This window comes from Perca fluviatilis, chromosome 22 (assembly GCF_010015445.1).
Source record: "Perca fluviatilis chromosome 22, GENO_Pfluv_1.0, whole genome shotgun sequence".
NCBI lineage: Eukaryota > Metazoa > Chordata > Actinopteri > Perciformes > Percidae > Perca > Perca fluviatilis.
The window spans coordinates 26012082-26032081 of NC_053133.1; the positions used below are offsets into that span (position 1 = coordinate 26012082).

The 20000-nt window shown below is 41.9% G+C and overlaps 1 protein-coding gene across 1 annotated transcript in view; it reads left to right on the top strand.

Annotated features, from left to right (window-relative positions):
* Positions 1–20000, top strand: part of tnikb (TRAF2 and NCK interacting kinase b) — a 78643-nt gene that overhangs the window by 43652 nt on the left and 14991 nt on the right. Inside the window, 6 exon segments of the mRNA XM_039790951.1 lie at positions 1471–1479; positions 7387–7568; positions 8683–8797; positions 11483–11623; positions 15218–15326; positions 17590–17772. Coding sequence (XP_039646885.1) covers positions 1471–1479; positions 7387–7568; positions 8683–8797; positions 11483–11623; positions 15218–15326; positions 17590–17772 — 739 coding nt within the window.

Consider the following 20000-nt stretch of genomic DNA (forward strand, 5'->3'; position numbering starts at 1 on the left):
GAACACTTGAATCTAGCGTTTGAGGCCATTAACTCATTATGAAAATGTTTACTGAGGTAATAAATCAAGTGAGAAGTAGGCTCATTTTCTCATAGACTTCTATAGAAACGGACTTCTTTTTGGAGCCAATGGGTGGCCCCCTGCTGGACATTAGGGAGAATGCAGGTTTTGTGCTGCACACAAATATATTTATTCACCTCTATTAACACACACAATGAGGCATATTTTCAGAACTTTATTTTTTGAGTTCCTATATAGGCCAACTTTGATCTTGACATATAGGCTAAGCATTCTGTAGCAAATACCAATAAACCCACTATTAATTACATTATCTTAATGCAGTGCAACTACTTCAGCATGTAAATAATGCACTTCAAATACAAACGTTCTCCGACATGCACTCTAACAATGCAGCCTGTTTCTGATACTGGTGGGGGGGCAGAAATGTTGCCGTGATAGAGGCATATGTTTCAACATAGAGGAAACACTGCTCACGTTGTTAGAGGTATAGTTGTAGTCAGCGTTCTTGGTGTGGACGGGCCTTTACGCCGCGTTCAGCAGCTTAATGGCCGAGGGAACGAACGATTTGGAGTAACGGTTGGTCTTTCTGGGAGGTTGCAGATAGCACCGTCCTCGGGCGCCCAGATAGCTCAGTTGGTAGAGCGGGCGCCCATATATAGAGTTTTGCTCCTTGACGCAGCGTGCCCAGGTTCGACTCCGACCTGCTGCCCTTTGCTAGCCTGGGTAAAACCCTGCCCAACTTCCGGCAAATTTGAGATTTGCTCTGCAGGTCAGTCTGGCCAAGAGCCCCATTCAAAACCATTTCCAGTGTCCCCAAAATCGAGGCACCAATCACCACCGTTGAAGCGGGCTTTACACGATGACGATAGCGCGGCGACGGCGAGCAGCTTCTTGTTTACATTCAAGCGCAGCAACCCGTTGATGCCGCTGTCGCTGCTACGTCACCCAGATCGTTGGTCTGATTGGTTGAAGGACTATCCAATGGCGCCCAGAGGCATTTGGAAATGGGCTGTGAATGAACCTTCCCCAGACCAGACCCACTCTCAGTTACAACTGATAAGGGTCTGGTGTCAACCAGGCTAGCCCTTGGCTGCATGTCATCCCACCCCCCCCACCCTCCTCCCTCTCACTCCCCTTTCATTTCCTCCGCTGTCCTGTCAATAAAGGCCTAAAAATGGGCAAAAAATAATCTTTAAAAACAGAAATTAGCGTCATAACACAAGGCATTAGTGTAAACTCACTGGACAGAATATGGTCATGATTAAAAATGCACTTTAGCATTGTTAGATGATGGTCTCTCTGCTACTTCTGTAGGATTCATGTCTTCCTCTCATATCCACTTTACTTCCTGTTATCAATTCAGACATCTGTGCTCTCATGTTTCATTTCCAGTCACTCTCTTTCTCTCTCTCCTTTCTCCCATTTTATCTCTTCCCTCTCTCTCATCAGGAGGAGTTGGTAAGATAACCCCTGCCACATTGACCCCCCATCCACACACACACACACACTTCCTTTCACTTAACCTCTCACATGCACAACCCCTTCTTTTTTTTGTTGCGGATATCACAAAGTCCCCTGAACTTTAACCTTTTAACCTTCCTGCACTGATGGCGTCTGTACTCTGACTCTCTTCTCCCTGCACTGTCCCTGCTGCTCGCTGCCCTCTCCACTGTGGACATTCAGTAATCTGCCTGAAATGTAATCTCACTAACAGCCTGTGCCACATATAGTAAAACTAGGGCCGGGTACCGAATTCAGTACTTTTTAGGCACCGATCCATATAGCCTCTAAAGTATCGGGTATCGAAAAATGCCTCGTCATTCAATACCAAATTTCAACACATGATGAGTAATGCTGCGTTCCAGACACAATTTTTAGCCCGTAAGTTACGACTTCAAGTCGCGACTCACGACTCAGGAGCGTTCCAGACAAAGTCACGACAAACCTTTCTAGCTAGCGTTAGCTAGCGGCTACCTAACGTTCACGTTAGCTAGCGCTAACTGATACTAGTGATTTCTAGTCGCCGACATTTAATAAACATAACCTGTAGTAGTACACAATCGTATGTGTATTACAATGTGTGGAATTACTTTACATTGCCGATTTATGTATTTCTATTTCTCACCGTTAATCACAAGCGTCTGTACAGCATCAACAGGGGGCGCCATTGTTGTGTGTGTGTGGGTGTGTGAGACGTCAAAAACTGTAACTGGGAGTACAACCATCTGGTACCAGTTAACTGGTACTAAGCTACGGGTTTGACTGCCGTTTCAGGGCGCTTTCACCGGTAGAAGGTGGTGAAAACGCGCCATGCTTCTACCGAGATCTAATAATGTCTGTGATTGGCTGTCGTAGAGACACGCAGGAGAAACTCAACGTTACGCAGAGACAGGGCTCACGTAGTAGGAGCTGTAAAATAAATAAATAGATTTGTGTAGCCATGTGTGATGTTGTAATTTCTCTTTGTTAAAATTAGAGCTGGGCAATATATCGATATTATATCGATATCATGATATGAGACTAGATTTCATCTTAAATTTTGGATATCGTTATAATGTTACATGGTAAGTTTAGTCTTTTTCTGGTTTTAAAGGCCGCGTTACAGTAAAGTGAGGTAATTTTGTGTGTGTGTGTGTGTGTGTGTGTGTGTGTGTTTGTTTTTGTTGTTGTGTGTGTATTTCAGGCCTGTGTGTGGTGTGTTCCAACAAACGGAGTGTAAATTGTAATTTCCCCACTGGGGATCAATAAAAAGAATAAATTATTATCATTATTGGTATCGGTACCCAGCCCTAAGTAAAACCCTCTTTTATCTCTCTCTTGCTTGTGTTTTTTTTTTTTTTTAATTTATGCAACTTTTATTTTATTTAAAGCTGCATAAACTCTGATCAGGGTCCCAAATTAGCACCATCTACCAGCCAAATCCTGGTAAAATATGCAAATAGCTGGTTGATTTTCTTCCTCTCACCAGCCAAAGAAAACTATTGATTGGCTGGTACAATTTGAACATTCACTAGCCATTTGGCTGGTGAATGAAAAAGTTAACTCTAAAAGTTGACTCTAAGGGTCCTATCTTGCACCCGGCGCAGCACAAAGCCCGACGCAAGTGTCTTTGCTAGTTTAAGACCCGTCCAGCGCCCACGTCGTTTAAATAGCAAATGCACCTGCGCCCATCTTTGAGCCCATGGGCGTGCTGGTCTTACAGGAAGGTGTGTTCAGGTGCATTCTGGGCGTGCTGATCTTACAGGGAGGTGTGTTCAGGTGCATTCTGGGCGTGCTGGTGTTACAGGGAGGTGTGTTCAGGTGCATTCTGGGCGTGCTGGTCTTACAGGGAGGTGTGTTCAGGTGCATTCTGGGCGTGCTGGTCTTACAGGGAGGTGTGTTCAGGTGCATTCTGGGCATGCTGGTCTTACAGGGAGGTGTGTTCAGGTGCATTCTGGGCATGCTGGTCTTACAGGGAGGTGTGTTCAGGTGCATTCTGGGCATGCTGGTCTTACAGGGAGGTGTGTTCAGGTGCATTCTGGGCGTGCTGGTCTTACAGGGAGGTGTGTTCAGGTGCATTCTGGGCGTATTGCTATCTTGAGGCAGCGGGAAGTGATTGCACCATTGACCAACAAAAACCTGGTCTAAAGTCAATAACGTAGCATTTCATTGTTATTTTAACAGCAAATTAGTAAAATGCTCCTAGGCTCGTGCACAGCGCGCGCACACTATACTTGTTACACACACAGGGACGCACAGCAACACACACACACACACACACACACACACACACAGAAGATTGCAAATAAAAATATTACGGTGCAAATCCTCCATCATAACAGCAATGCTTCAAGGTCCAAACGCGCCTGGCTTTTAAAGGGAATGGGAGATGATCTCTGATTGGTTGATTGCATGTTACGCCCAAAACACACCTCTGATTAATGAAGACACTAAGTACAACCCTTTAGAACCAGGCGCCCAGCGCACTGACCCTTTTTTCTGCCGTCAAACTAGCAAAAGTGGATTTGGACACGCCCTAAACACACCTGCGCCAGGCGCTTCACACCGTGCGCTTAGATCCTTAAAATAAATAGTGCCCTAACTGTGATACTGAAATGATTTCAGGGTAAAACAAAGGAACCGGGAGAGTGTGGCTAATGTGGCTGACATGTTACTTACAGTTTGTGCCACATATGGTAAAACCCTCTTTTATTTCCCTCTCCTTTTTAAAAAAAAAATAAAAAGCTGCAAATACACTGAAAAGATTTTAGGGTAAAACAAAGGAACCGGGAGAAGGGAGCACATTCCTTCTGCTGCTTTTTTAACATTTACGCCGGCTTCCAGCTGGTTATAAATAGTACATTTTTCTAAGTTCTGCTGTGAGTTAATAAATCACTTCACAGATTGGAGCCAAAATACATTTGTGATGTGTGTGTGTGCTTGAAGTTGCATTCAGCTTCACACAGATGGAATCACTTGATGATGACCTCGTGGACCTTAGCTTCAGCCGGTTTGAACCTAAAATGAAAACAAACTTTCTGGAAACTTTTTTGATTCATGTGCCTGTGATTCATTATTTTTTTCAACCAAACGTTTCTCCCCGTTATTAAATTAGGGCCACCTGTGGTGGTAATAATAATAAAATAAACATTAGAGGCAGCTTATTGCTACACTATAACTGCACTGAAAATGTATTTCTGGTCTCTTACATTTCTATTCATTTCTTTTACTCAGATTTTGCTCAATTTGACACATAAAAGTTATATAATTCAATTAAACCTACGATAGATCACATGTGTCAAACTCAAGGTGCTAAACCTGACCCCTCGCAGATTTTGATGCGGCCCGCCTATTAATTTAACAATAAAGTTTGGCCCCAAACCAAAAAGAAGGGAAACTGTTTTTCAAACTCCAATTATGCAACACTCCAAGCAGAATATGGCAGATTTACCGACTTTGAGACACAGAAATCCCCCCAGAAGCAGAGAGCTTTCATATTTAGAGCTTTCATATTTAGACTGTGAAACAGGTTGTTGTAAAAATAAAAATAAAAAATCAAACCATTGCTCTGCTTGATTTGCTCGACTATATGATGGCTAAAGAACTTTTTGCTGACTTTTGTAGGATTTCATGTTGACCCAAGTTCGAAAAAAGTCGAAACGAGTGACAAAAAAAGCAACAAAATGTTGCAAAAAAAAGCTGAAAAAGCAACAGAAATGACCAAACTGCGACATGCAATAATACAGTCAAAGATATTTGACTATATGTATTTAAAAGCATGTCAATAAACTGTACATGTCTGGCCCTTGATGTGATTCTCTTTTCCAGTGTGGCCCTTAGTGAAAATGAGTTTGACCCCCCCTGCTATAGATACTTCAGAACGATATTCATTTTATTTTATATTAATAATATAATTCAGTTTGGAGAAGCAGGCAGGAGTACCGACGCGGAAGCTAAGCCAACGTCCTGCTGTGGACGGGGGGCGGGGGGGCAGCAGCAAGACGCATTTCAGACACCTAAAAACATCTATATCAGTTTGTGTACACTATATTTAGACTATTTTCAGAGCTTCACCTTGCTGTCAGACGGCCCTTTATGACAGGGAACTGAAGCCGTTATCTCTGCTCTCTTCAAAGCGCACACTTAACCTTGATTTTTGTTTTTTTTAGGTCTTAATCCGAACTATTGCTTGAAAATGTCGTAGTATTGGGTTACTAGACGGATTCAATTCAATTTTATTTTAGTTCAAGTGCAATATCACCACAAAACATGGTCTCAAAACACTGTACAACAGATAAAAGTTAGGATTAAAAATACAAAAAGATGCATTAAAATCACTGCGGTTCTATTAGGTACATTAAAATGAAATGAAAAGTGGTACAAAGGTGGCGTGCCGATATCTTTTTGAACCTAGGAATTTGAAAAGATACAGGGAGCGGAGTGGTCGTGCGGGGTCTGAACACAAACAATGATACAAAACCTGCCCATTTATTTCAAAAGAAAAAAGCTGTAATGATACCTATGAAGTAAAGGTTTTCTTCCTTGTATTTAGTGCATGAATCTAAACATGACTTACATTTAAAAACCATCATCTGCAATCTGTAGAGGTCACTCTTTCCAACCAGCTCGGAGTGAAATCGGTTCACTTTGAGTTTTATTAGTGCTGTCAAACGATTAAAATATTTAACCGCGATTAATCGCATTAATGTCATAAATTAACTCGCAATTAATCGCACATTTTTATCTATTCTAAATGTCCTTTCATTTCTTTTTTTCCTATTATTTTTTTTTCTCATTTAAATGCTCTTATCAACATGGAAAAGTAGATCGGCTTGCTTTGTGCTTTTGTCGCCTGGCTTTGACGAGGGGGCGGAGAATTGGCATCAGCTGTGCGCTCGGTCATCAGCTGTGCGCTCGGTCGTCAGCTGTGGGCTCGGCCGTCAGCTGTGGGCTCGGCCGTCAGCTGTGTGCTCGGTCATTAGCTGTGTGCTCGGTCATCAGCTGTGCGCTCGGTCATCAGCTGTGCGCTCGGTCATCAGCTGTGCGCTCGGTCATCAGCTGTGCGCTCGGTCATCAGCTGTGCGCTCGGTCGTCAGCTGTGCGCTCGGTCGTCAGCTGTGCGCTCGGTCATCAGCTGTGCGCTCGGTCATCAGCTGTGCGCTCGGTCGTCAGCTGGCTCGGTCGTCAGCTGTGCGCTCGGTCATCAGCTGTGCGCTCGGTCATCAGCTGTGCGCTCGGTCATCAGCTGTGCGCTCGGTCATCAGCTGTTTGCTCGGCCGTCAGCTGTGCGCTCGGCAGTCAGCTGTGCGCTCGGCAGTCAGCTGTGCGCTCGGCCGTCAGCTGTGCGCTCGGCCGTCAGCTGTGCGCTCGGCCGTCAGCTGTGCGCTCGGCCCTCAAGTGGTATTTCAGACTGGACGTGCTGCGATGATAGCTCAGTTCACAACGACAAAACACACACAGATCACTTTGGTCTTGTCAATGGAAACATTTGGCAACTTTTTTAAAAGTAAACTTTCCATTCAGAATCTTATTGGCGTCCATTTCGGCGTCTCGCGCTCGCCATCCACTCAAAACGTACCGTTAGCCTGCTACTCTTTGGCCGGATCGTGAGCCCAAACCAGTGTGCGCCTGTTGTTTAGTTTCCGGTCTAGCTAGATCCGGTGTGGTAGTTGTAGTCTTTCTAACATTACTAGTTGTTGCAACAGCATGTGAAAAAAACTACAAAGTTTGCTAGGCCAAAAAAAGAACGTTAATCTCGCTCGATTAAAAAAAAATTGAGGCCGATAAAATGGGTTTGCGTTAACGCCGTTAATAACGCGTTTAACTGACAGCACTAAGTTTTTATCTTTGCTGACTTGTTGTCGTGGATGTTCCCCCGTCCTCCAGGACCTGACGGCTCTGGCCAAAGAGCTGCGGGAGCTGCGGCAGGGGGAGGAAACCAGCCGCCCGCCCGTCAAAGTGACGGACTACTCCTCGTCCAGTGAGGACTCCCACAGCAGCGAGGACGAGGAGGGAGAGGGCGGGGCTAACGACGGGTCAGTGGCTGTCAGCGATATACCGCGCATTATGTGAGTACGCTTCTATTATTATTATTATTATTATTATTATTATTAAAGGGATACTATGCGGATACTCAACCCAATTTATAGGGCTGGGCAATATATCGATATTATATCGATATCGTGATATGAGTCTAGATATCGTCTTAGATTTTGGATATCGTAATATCGTGATATGACATAAGTGTCTTTTCCTGGTTTTAAAGGCTGCATTACAGTAAAGTGATGTACTTTTCTGAACTTACCAGACTGTTGTAACTGTTCTATTATTTGCCTTTTCCCCACTTAGACATTATATCTACATTACTGATGATTAATTATCTAAAATCTAAGTGTGATGATATTTTGTTAAAGCACCAATTATCAACCCTAGAATATCTTCGCAATATCGATATCGAGGTATTTGGTCAAGAATATCGTGATATCTGATTTTCTCCATATCGCCCAGCCCTACCACTTCACATCATAATAATGTTGGTAGTATGTGTAAATGTTAAACTTCCCTCCATCTTACCATCGAGGCGTACAGACTATACTTCCACACAAAGTATAGAAGCGGGGCGCCCGGATGGCTCAGCTGGTAGAGCGGGCGCCCATGTATAGAGGTTTACTTTACTTTACTTTCATATGTCTCTTTGTAGCTTTGCTTATTTAAAGCTAATGTACTCGCACAGTCTTATACTTCAACAGTTTAACAACAAACTGAGACTTCCTTCAGTTGAAAAATTATCTTTTTCAATTCAAACGAGATCAAAAATACACCTCGGATAAAAAAAAAATAATAATTCTTGAACCTTCACTTTCATATGTGTCTTTGTAGCTTTGCTTATTTAAAGCTAATGTACTTGCACTTACTACTTGTTGTCTGGAGTTTGAACCTTCACAGTTGAAAGCACTTAATTGTAAGTCGCTTTGGATAAAAGCGTCAGCTAGATGACATGTAATGTAATAATGTAATGTAATAATGTGATGTAATAATGTAATGTAATAATGTGATGTAATGGGGCCCAAAATAACTTTTTCCCACAGACTCACATGGCCAAAGAGAGTTCTGTGAGTCTGTCAGCAGAGAAGCATGTTAGAAAGAATATGGAGTAACGATGTTGACCTGTCCCTCTGTCAGGCCGGCGGCGAGCCAAGGTACCAACGAGTCCTTCGGCATGATTGGAGGTCACAGCGACGGCCACGAGGACTCGTTTGGAAACAGCTCCCAGGACAGCACCCTGATGATGCGTGAGGTGAGCCTGACCTTTGACCTGTAGCCTCGCTGACTCCACACAATCAACAACGCTTGGCGCTCATGAGCTCATTCAGGGGCTCTGCACGCCTCGCTGTTTCCTGGTTTTGTTCTGGTCTTTGAGTGTGGATAACACAGTGGGCTGGGAGGCTGTGTGTGTGTGTGTGTCTCTGTGTGTGTGTCTCTGTGTGTGTGTTGTGTTCTGTGTGTGTGTGTGTGTGTGTGTGTGTGTGTGTTTTTGTTTTTGTGTGTTGTGTGTGTGTGTGTGTATGTGTGTGTGTGTGTGTGTGTGTGTGTTGTGTCTCTGTTTGTGTGTGGTGTGTTTGTGTGTGTGTGTGTCTCTCTGTGTGTGTTTGTGTTTGTGTGTTTCTGTGTGTGTGTGTGTGTTGTGTGTGTGTGTGGTGTTGGTGTTGGTGTTGGTCTCTGTGTGTGTGTTGTGTCTCTGTGTCTCTGTGTGTGTGTCTTGTGTGTGTTGTGTGTGTGTGTCCCTCTGTCTCTGTGTGTGTTGTTCTTGTGTGTGTGTGTGTGTGTGTGTGTGTGTTGTGTGTGTTGTGTGTGTGTGTGTTGTGTGTGTATGGTGTGTGTCTGTGTGTGTGTTTGTCTCTGTGTTTTGTCTGTGTTTTTGTGTGTTGTGTGTGTGTGTGTGTGTGTTTGTGTGTGAGTGTGTCTTGTGCTTGTGTATGCGTGTGTTTTTGTGTGTGTCTTGTCGTTTGTGTTCTCTGTTTCTGTGTCCGTGTATGTCTGTGTCCGTGTATGTCTGTGTCCGTGTGTGTGTCTCTGTTTCTGTGTCCGTGTGTGTGTGTGTGTGTGTGTGTGTGTGTGTGTATATGTATAGGGTTTGCACACATATTCCCCAGATGTTTTTTAAAAAATAAACTCAACCACTCAGCTTCACCTATTCAATCTAAAATCTACATATGTCTTGATACATTTTCACTTTTATCTTGATAAAACCTACATTACATTATGGATTGGTGCAAAATAAGCCTCCTGTTTTTTCAAATTTAAACACGAAGACAACATGAAAGGAATTTGTGACTCCCAATGCACACACACAGATCTCTTTTTACACACATTTTTCACGGTCCTAGGAATGAGACCACGTTGCCATTGGGCCTTTTTAAAAGAGCAACAAATTCCTTGCCATATCTCCGATTGTGTTTATGTTAGAGCTTCTGAAATTTGGTATAACATCGATCAAATACACTATCACATGGTTCCAACGGCCACGCAAAAGTCACATTTGGAGGTTTTTGGAAGAATTACAAAAACAATTCCAGGCCTGGAAAAGTCATGGAATTAGCAAAATCGTTAAAAAGTTTTGGAAAAGTCTTGGAGAAGTTTTGGAAAAGTGTTGCGTTTAATGGTAATGTGTTACGGTAATCTTCTTCTTTTTTTTTTTTTTTTTTTAAGATCAACTTTTTATTATTTTTTATATTTTTTTCGAACATACAGAACAGACAAATACAACTGAACAAGAACATCTTACAGTAATCTTCTGTGGATAATCTTTGACGTAATGTAACATGATGCCAAATTTATTTTTGGCAGGCTATCTGTTGACATAACGTAGCTCAAAAATCAGTCCGACTATTTTACAGAACTTAGTTTGTTCTCTATTAACGTATACATAAAGTTTGATGAATGACGATTAGTAATTTATTTGTTTATTTTGTGAGTAGATTTTTGTGTGTGTGTGTGTGTGTGTGTGTGTGTCTGTGAATCATGATGTCTGTTTATTGTCATGAAGGATTAAGAAACCCAGCAAATATTCACATTTGAGAAGACGGAAACAGAGAAGTTGTGGCATTTTTGCTTAAACAAAATAAATTCTTGCCAATTAGTTTTCTGACATTGTCTTATAAATGAACGTGTGCGTTTGTGGGTTAAATTTGGTTGTTTCCGGGGTCTAAGTGGAAGATTTCGGATCGGTCCCAGTTTCCACCCAAACAGAAAAAAATATGCAGAAGTGAAAAAACCCTGAATACATTTTGGAAATGAACAGAAAATATTGACTTTATTCAGCTTGAATCCAAAAGATGGCAGCAGCCTGTCTGTGTGTTGTGTGCTGTCTGTGTGTGTTGTGTGTTGTGTGCTGTCTGTGTGTGTTGTGTGCTGTCTGTGTGTTGTGTGCTGTGTGTTGTGTGTTGTGTGTTGTTTGTGTGTGTTGTGTGCTGTGTGCTGTCTGTGTGTGTTGTGTGTTGTGTGCTGTCTGTGTGTGTTGTGTGTTGTGTGCTGTCTGTGTGTGTTGTGTGTTGTGTGCTGTCTGTGTGTGTTGTGTGTTGTGTGTTGTTGTGTGCTGTGTGTGTGTTGTGTTGTGTGCTGTCTGTGTGTGTTGTGTGTTGTGTGCTGTCTGTCTGTTTGTGTTGTGTGCTGTCTGTGTGTGTTGTGTGCTGTCTGTGTGTTGTGTGTTGTGTGCTGTCTGTGTTGTGTTGTGTTGTGTGTTGTGTTTTGTTGTGTGCTGTCTGTTTGTGTTGTGTGCTGTCTGTGTGTGTTGTGTGCTGTGTGTTGTGTGTTGTGTGATAACATGTATGAAGCAGCGCTGTGCTGGGTTCAGTGCCCACCCGTCCTTCTAAAAAAACAAACGCACCCAAACCCTCCGCAGGGTTCCTCCCTCCCCTGACCTGTCAGTCACAGCCTCGCTGCACAGTTAGCCCGCCCCCCCCCCATCTCTCTCTCTTTCCAGAAACAACGGAGGCGGAGCTCTGCCGCCAGCAACGGTTTCCCCGGCAACACTAATCTGTTCGCCGGCAACACCAATCTCCCTGATTTGGTGCAGCAAAGCCCCTCCCCCCTGGTCTCCCCTGGCGACGCCTCTGGGGCCCAAGTAGGTGGAGCAGCACCCAACTGTCGGCCCCCCTCCAAATCCCCCACCCCCCCACTCTCACTGATCCTGACAGACCAGCACCCTGTCACCTTTTCACCCCGTTCACCCCGTCACACCCCACCTGCCCTCAAACCAACTGCTCCTTTTTTCAGGGTGGGAAATTACCGGCAGCCACCCAACAAACCGCTCGATGGTGTTTTAAGGTCCGGGTAACGCTTAGCAGTTCAATTTTCTGAGCACAAACAGACATTTGGAAAAACAGAAAAATGGGCTCAAATATAAAAAGAATTGGATCATTAACCTGTTTTTCCAATTTTCAGTTTTTTATTCAGAGGATCAGAAATTGAGAAAATTACATAATTGCGTCAGAGCGCCAACTATTCATAATACTGCGATGATATTCTCCCTTCTACTTTGCGGAATATGCAGGTCATTAAGGTCCGTGTAATGCTTATCAGTTCTTTTTTCTAAGCACAAACGGAAATTTGGAAAAACAGAAAAATGGGTTCAAATATCCAATTATAAAAAAAAATTTCTCCACCTGGACACATTCAAAAATTTGATCTTTAAACAGTTTTTCCAATGATCTGTTTTATAATTCAAAATTGCATCTGAGCTTCAGTTATTCATAATACTGCCATGGTATTCTCTCCCTCTACTTAGTGGAATATGCAGGTCATTAACTGCATAAGGACCAAAAAAAAAAGAAATACTGATAGACTTTGGGGTCAGAGGTGCTGACTGATGGTTCGGGCGTTGCTAGGGGGAACGAGGGAGAGAATACCTTTTCAGTATTGAATAATTGGAGCCCAGACGCAATTTTGTAATTTTCTAAATTTCTGATCCTCTGAATAAAAACATAATATTGGAAAAACAGGTTAAAGATCAAATTCTTTAATTTGTCAAGGCAGAAAAAAATGAAAAATTGGATATTGGAACCCATTTTTCTGTTTTTCCAAATGTCCGTTTCTGCTTAGAAAATTGAACTGAAAAGCGTTACACTGACCTTTTAAGCCCCCAACGTCGACTTCAAGGCAGCTAACCCTAACCTCTGTCCAGTGGTTCTTTTAACCTGCTTTTGGTATCTGGCTTTCTTTTAAACAGCTTTTATATTATTAACCAAACTTGGTTTTTTTTAAGGAGGTTTTTAAGTGTTTTATTCACACAAGTGGTCCCCTTTTGCCCGTGCCCCTTGCAGCGGCCATCCCTGGCGTTGCGTTTTAACCCAAACCTAACCCTAATCATTGCCTAATCCTAGTGCCTTCCAGGCAGTGCTGCCTGGAAGACGAAGTTGGGGGCTTAAAACACTAAACACCCAACAAACACCAGTTTGGGTTAGTGCGTTTGGGTAGCCTGACAAGCCAGACCCACATCCAGATGTTGGGTCTGGGAACTCACTATAGGCAGGACTCAATCCGAGGGGCGGGATAAACGGTTGTCTTTCAAATTCTCTCTGCACGCGATAGGATAGCGCTACAACCAATCAGAGCAACGAAGAAGGAAGAGAAGCTAGTTGATAGATTAAACTTTTGCCGTATCCGGTCGGCAAAACTCCGAACACATCTTCCTTTTTTAAGAATGACTTCAGTGCCGTTCTTTGTTCTTTTCTCAAAGAAAAGCTGAACTCCAAGTCTTCCAGAAGACCTCTGTTCACCAGCAGCAGCAGCCATAAGCCCCGCCCACCCACTCTATACACGATGTGATTGGCCTGACCAGAATTTGGTTTTTCCAGCTTGCAAGCCAACGGAAAGTTGCTAGACTGACCCTAGCTGCAAAATAAATTTGCTGCAGCTAGGGTGCGTCTAGATTTCTAGGCTAGCGTTTGGGTTGAAGTGGTGCAGAAAGAATAAAAGCTGCTAATAAGTAATATATTAACCCTTGTGTTGTCGATCCTAAACTTATTGTCCTTCTGGGTCAAAATTGAAAATGAATTATTATTTTTTCCGATGCGTTTGTTGCTTTTTATTTTTATTCTTTTGGTGCTTTTTAAAATGTTTTTGTCACTTTTTCAATGCTTTTTTTTTTTTAATTGATGGTCAATAAACCTAATTTAAATGACATTATACCTAATTTTTTAGTTTAAAAAAGCAGAAATTATGAATTATCTTGACCAATAGTTAAAATCAGAGGATGACACAGTGATAATTAATTTGTGTGCGCTTTTTGAGCATTAACATAAAAACAGCATTGAATTTAAGTCCACAATTTCCATTTCAATGCAGAATTTTAAAGGAAGACGTAACGTAATAAAATCTCACATTGGCTGCCGAAAAAAAGTGTATCGTGGAAACACTTTTACTAAACGATGCACCCTACAAAACATCAAATTAGGGATGCACTGAATCCAGATTTTTGGGGTTCGGCCGAATACAGAATCCACTAGTTCAGATTGTGCTGACTCCTCCTCCCATCCTCAGTCCATGAACCCAGTAAACACATGAATGAAGTAAACAGGGACTGTCCTTCCTTGCCGTACCTGAAGTTGCAGCATTCTGGCTGCTGTCTGGAGATTCCTTCGTGCACAACTCGTATTATTTCGGATGTTTCGTACCAGATGTTGTAACAGCGGCCATGTTGTGTATAGTTTAGGGTCCTCGCCACCACCAGACCAATCAGCATTGAACAGATTGAACATGTAGCTGGACTTGAATGGCCTTCTTTTGACTGAAAGTTCTGCCAAACAACAACTGTTTCTGCTCACCAGTTCCATGTCCACTTTCTCACAGCCTGCTGCATTGAACGCTCCACCTACGGAAACACCTTCCCGTAATCAACGGCGCCGGCGTTACGTCGACCAGTGTAGCGCGCGTAGTGTAAGGGGTTTGGTTCAGTGGGAAAAAAGTCTAAAGGTTCTGCAGAAACCAAACCCTGTCAAAAAGCCCAATATTCATCCGAAGCCGAATCCTGGATTCGGTGCATCCTTACATCAAATCTAATGATGACCAATCTAAATTAATCACAAATACCTTCAAATAGTTTATTCAGTTCGTCCAAATTATTGTATAAAATTAGTTTCTAATAATCTAGTTTTACCTCTTTGCATCACAGAGCAACAGGAAGAGGTTTTAAAAGGAAATGAGGCTCTAAGCATGAACATTTAAAATGACAACATGTGGCACTTTTAATTTCCTGCGCTGTATTTAGATCTTTGGCTCCAGCGTTTTTCTTTGCCCACAGATGGATTCCCTCCCTCGCTCCACTCGTTTTCTCCCCCTTTCTCCCTCCTCCCTCTCTCAGTTTTCCAGCGTCTGATCCAGAAAGCGTCCTCCACCCTGAGCACATGATGCAGGTAGCTGACAAAATAAAAGAAACACTGACAGTTAAGTGAAAGTGGAATAAACGCGGGATGAGGCCAAAAAGGTTTTTCATTATCGTGACACAAGAAAGAGAAACAAAAAAACAAAAAAAACAGAAAGTTGCTGAATCCTTTTTGAAGATGTTTCCGTGGCTCAACCGTGATTTTAAAAAGCCTTCACTGAACACTGAACTGTGTTTTCTTTTATTTCAACGGTTACCTGCTTCATTCAGTTTGCCCCCAAAAACTAACCGACAGTCAGACAAGCGTGTGACTGACTGTGTTTCTGTGACCTGCAGTACGGGATGGGCAGCAGCGGAGGCTCCAAGTCTTCCTTCACACCGTTCGTAGATCCGAGGGTGTACGGGACCTCCCCGACTGACGACGACGATAACATCTCCGCCTCAGGTACGTTTCCTCACCGGGTTGGACCTGGAACCATTGACATAACTAAGGTAACATAGGTATAGTAAGTGATGTTGTGGTTGTATGTGTTTGGCAGTTGAGTTCAAATATCAACAATCTTTGTGCAGAATAACTTACTGCACCTTTTAACGGGGGATAGGGGGTTACAACCCCCCCCTCCCCCCCCAAAAAAAACCCTATTATAATTTCCTTTACATAAATACAGACAATTGCACCATAAAATGATGCAGAAAAGCCACAAATTGTTGCAGAAAATGACGTTTTTGACGTTCAAATTTTCAATTTTGCTCAAAAGTGGGCATCTCAACCCCAATGTTGAAGCCAAAGTTGTGCCATTTCCTGGAACCCCAAAAAGTAACCAGGAGATGAATCTAAGGGGTCTTAAAACAATGAAAAACAACATTCTGCTTCACAAAATTCTGTTTAGTTCTAGGATTTTCAACGCAAAATGATCTAGGCTGCAATCACAATCACGGTTGTTATGGTCAGTATTTAGATCTCAATTATTCAAGACGTTAAACAACTTTTAATCACGACTTTAAAAAAAAAAACTTCATTGGATTTTCTTATAAAGAAAAAGAAAAAGTTATAAATAAACATTAATAATATATAAAATAATAAATGTACGCGAACTCCCTCTAGTGGTACGTGGATGGAATCTCTGATATATTTTGAAGAAATGAAATTAATTCATTTAAAAACATTTTAGAAACACTTCAACAATACTTAAACTATGATCAGTTTGAAGTCATTTAAAATAAGCGTTTCCTTAACGTGTAAATATTTTTGTTTCGATATCAGCCTGCTACGTGGTCACGTCCATGAACGGAGTGCGCATGCATCCATAATTAGTTAGGAGCTGGAGGGACGAAGGAATAATGTTTTTAGGAATAAACCTGCCTTCTGCGTGAACTGTCCGTAGCTGAATAGGGTAGGTCTATGCTATTCTATTTTAACGTAGGGCTGGGCGATTGGGATTTTGACCAAATATGTCAATATTGATATTGCAACATTATTGTAGGACTGACAATTGGTGCTTTCACAAAATATTTACACAATGAGATTTGTGATAAATAATCATCAGTAATGTGGGTACAATGATTAAGTGGTGTCTAATCTGACTCCAGTTAATTAATTCCCACTCCTTCTTATATTGGACTTACGTTCACCAGAACACAAGGATCAACCAGAGACGCTGAGTTCAGTCAGCCACGTTTACTGAGTCCAGCGTAAGAGTTACAACACAGCTGTGGGTTCACAAACCGAGACTAAGTTTCCCTAGCGACAGACATAAAGTCAGGGCTCGGTCCACCAAGTTGTCTTCTGAAGTGAGCCCCGATCTATTCTCTCCCTTAAGCTTTTATCCTCCCCTCACAGGGGGGTGTCTTAGAAACAAGATTGTTTTAACGCACACATACGTCAGGGTTGGGGCCTCTGTGTGGTGCAACTTCCTCTTCTGTTCTCGTTACTTTAACTGTCTATCCTGTTTTTCTGCTTATCTGTCTGGTTCCCAATGCACGTTTATGCCATATAAGACCTAAACTAACTTCCTCTTCCTCAGTGACTGCACGCAGCTCTTTTGCCATGAGCACCAAACAGTTTTAACTATCAATATTCTACAGTGGGGTAAAGGCAAATAATAAAACAGCTAGCTGCTCTGCTAAGTTCAGAAAATGACTTCACTTAATTGTAACGCAGCCTTTATAAGCAGGAAAAGACAACCCTTTTGTCATATTACGACATCACGTTATCTAAAATCTAAGACGATATCTAGTCTCATATCACAATATCGATTTATATTGATATATTGCCCAACCCTATTTTAACGTGGGCCATAATGGTGGTACTTAAAGCCTAATATTTTCTGAAAGGGTACGTGCTGTAAAAAGAGAACCTCTGGCCTAAATTAATACTTTATTCTTCAAATGACATTACTGTTCTTCCTCTTTATAATTTACTTGCCGAAATGTCATCAAATAAAAACAATAAGAACCTTTTCCTTCTATTTCCTTCATTATAACATTGATATCTCAGCGCTCGTGGTGCAGGTGAGGTCATCCATAGTAAAATAACAAATGCACTCGTGGCTCTGTGAGAACCTTTGTGTGATAACGGTGTGTGTGTGTGTGTGTGTGTGTGTGTGTGTGTGTGTGTGTGTGTGTGTGTGTGTGTGTGTGTGTGTGTGTGTGTGTGTGTGTGTGTGTGTGTGTGTGTGTGTGTGTGCGCGCGTCACGTTGTGCTGCAGCGCTGTTTGCCGATGAGCTGCTGAAGCACGAGCAGGAGCTGGAGCAGGCGAGGCTCAACGAGGCCCGCAAGATCTCGGTGGTCAACGTCAACCCGACCAACATCAGGCCGCACAGCGACACGCCCGAGATCCGCAAATACAAGAAGCGCTTCAACTCGGAGATCCTGTGTGCGGCTCTCTGGGGTGAGACGGTCACACAAACACACCTTCACTAACAATGTTTTTATTAGAAAAGATTGAAATGTTACATTTACAGTCACATTTACTTTGAACATACACAGCGCAAACTACAGTACCACACTCAATACATAGCTCAGGAGAGATACAAGAGAGATGGTGAAGGAGATGAAAGATAGCAGTTACAGTGTCAATATTAGCTAGTAAGAATAAAGCATTCCACATATTCCAAAATAATAGGGTTGGGCGGTATCCAAATATTGATACCGTCAAACCTCCTCCCTATTTTACCACGGTATACGGTATTACCGTGACTAATTAAAAATGATGACATAAGGCTCAGACGGTGTCACCAAACTGTTGAGAAACTGAACAACAAACACTAATACTGAAACAATAATACCATAACAACAACTTACAAAAAAACTACTTTCTCCTCACGTGATGACAACCACACATAATTACATAAATTATATTTTATATTTAATCCTTGTCTCCTATATAGGTGCATCGCATTTTTTTTAGTGACCGTATTGAAACTGATACCGTTGTTATTTTTAAAACCGTATTACCGCCAAAACCCTAATAAATAAACACCCACAAATCTACATTCAGGTCAGAATTTTCTGTTTCACAAGGTGGTCTTGGGTGGACCGTGTAATCCACGACCATGCCTGGAGTGTTGTTAGTTTGGCTCTGTTGAGGCGTGCAGTTTAAACACTCAAGATAAATAATATACTGGTAGGCAGTTAGCCAGTATTGTGTTAAGGCTAGATTAGGGTGGAACCAAAGCCTTAAGATGGTCTTTTTTGCCTGTGTAAGCCCTGCCAGGAGTGGTCTACGTTGGTTGAGAATAAGGGATAGCTGTGAATCCTCATTTAGAAGGCAGAGGGAGGGACTAGGTTGTATGACAACATCCAGTAGTGATGACATTATAGAAAATAACACAAACAACAATAATATTGAGATGTAGATGGCCGCCCACCAAGAGCCAGGGTCTGTCCCTGCTGCACTACGTGTTTGCTCTTGGGGGGAATTGTTGGGTCTTTGTAAATTACAGGGTGTGGTCTAGACCTACTCTATCGGTAAAGTGCCCTGAAATAACTCTTGTTATGATTTGATACTATAAATAAAATCTAATTAAATTGATTATTAATAACTAAAGATGGTCCGAAACCAATTTCATTTGCGATACTGATTCCGAGACCTGAACTTGCGTATCAGTCAATACTGAGTATCGATCCGGTACAAGTGTGTTAATATATATTAACACACTTGTATGTATGTATGTATGTGTATGTATATATACATACACCTCTACTATATACAGACAGGTAAAACAAATACATTTATATATATATACAAAGGAGATAAGGTGCAGATGAATAACAAATGGGATATAAAACTGTACCGTGCAATATCCCATTTGTTATTCATCTGCACCTTATCTCATTTGTGTGTGTGTGTGTGTGTGTGTGTGTGTGTGTGTGTGTGTATGTATATAATATATATATATATATATATATATATATATATATATATATTTTTTTTTTTTTTTTTCAAATATGCCGCACTTTTGCCGCATAAGTTGCCGATTTCCACGCGAAATATGCGGGGCTTGCATGATTTCATAATCCCCGCATTTTCGTTGCAAAAAAGTCCCATAATATATCGTAGCAGAAAGTTGAAAAATGTTGCATTTACTTCACACAAGAGCAGCCATTTTCCCCTTTTGCCATGGCAACATTATGAAGTGACATAATTACTCGACGTGAACATCATCAAAAAGCAGGGTGTTGGGGGGGATCACTATTTTTTCTCTTTTTCATCAAACCGCAGTTTTTGCAAGTTCCCGCAATTTCATCGCATAAAATTGCATAAATATCATATAGCATATTCTATCGCATTTTTTTAAGAAAACGTGCCGCATAATCAAGGATTTTTGCCCCGCAACAATCACAATAAAACTCAGTGTACATTACTGGTAGTTCATGACGTACTACATGAATGAATGCATGCTTTTTCATGCATAAAGTCATTCAATAGTTCATGATAATTCATGTATTCAAGTGTTTTTCTATTTCTTATAATGCTTTTTATACCTTTTTTTTTTCTATTCCGTCTCTGTTTAATGTGAGTTTTGGATCTTCTGTAACAAGGGAATTTCCCCCAGTGTGGGATCAATAAAGTCTGTCTAATCTGATCTTAAACACCAGACTTGGCTGTGTGTGTGT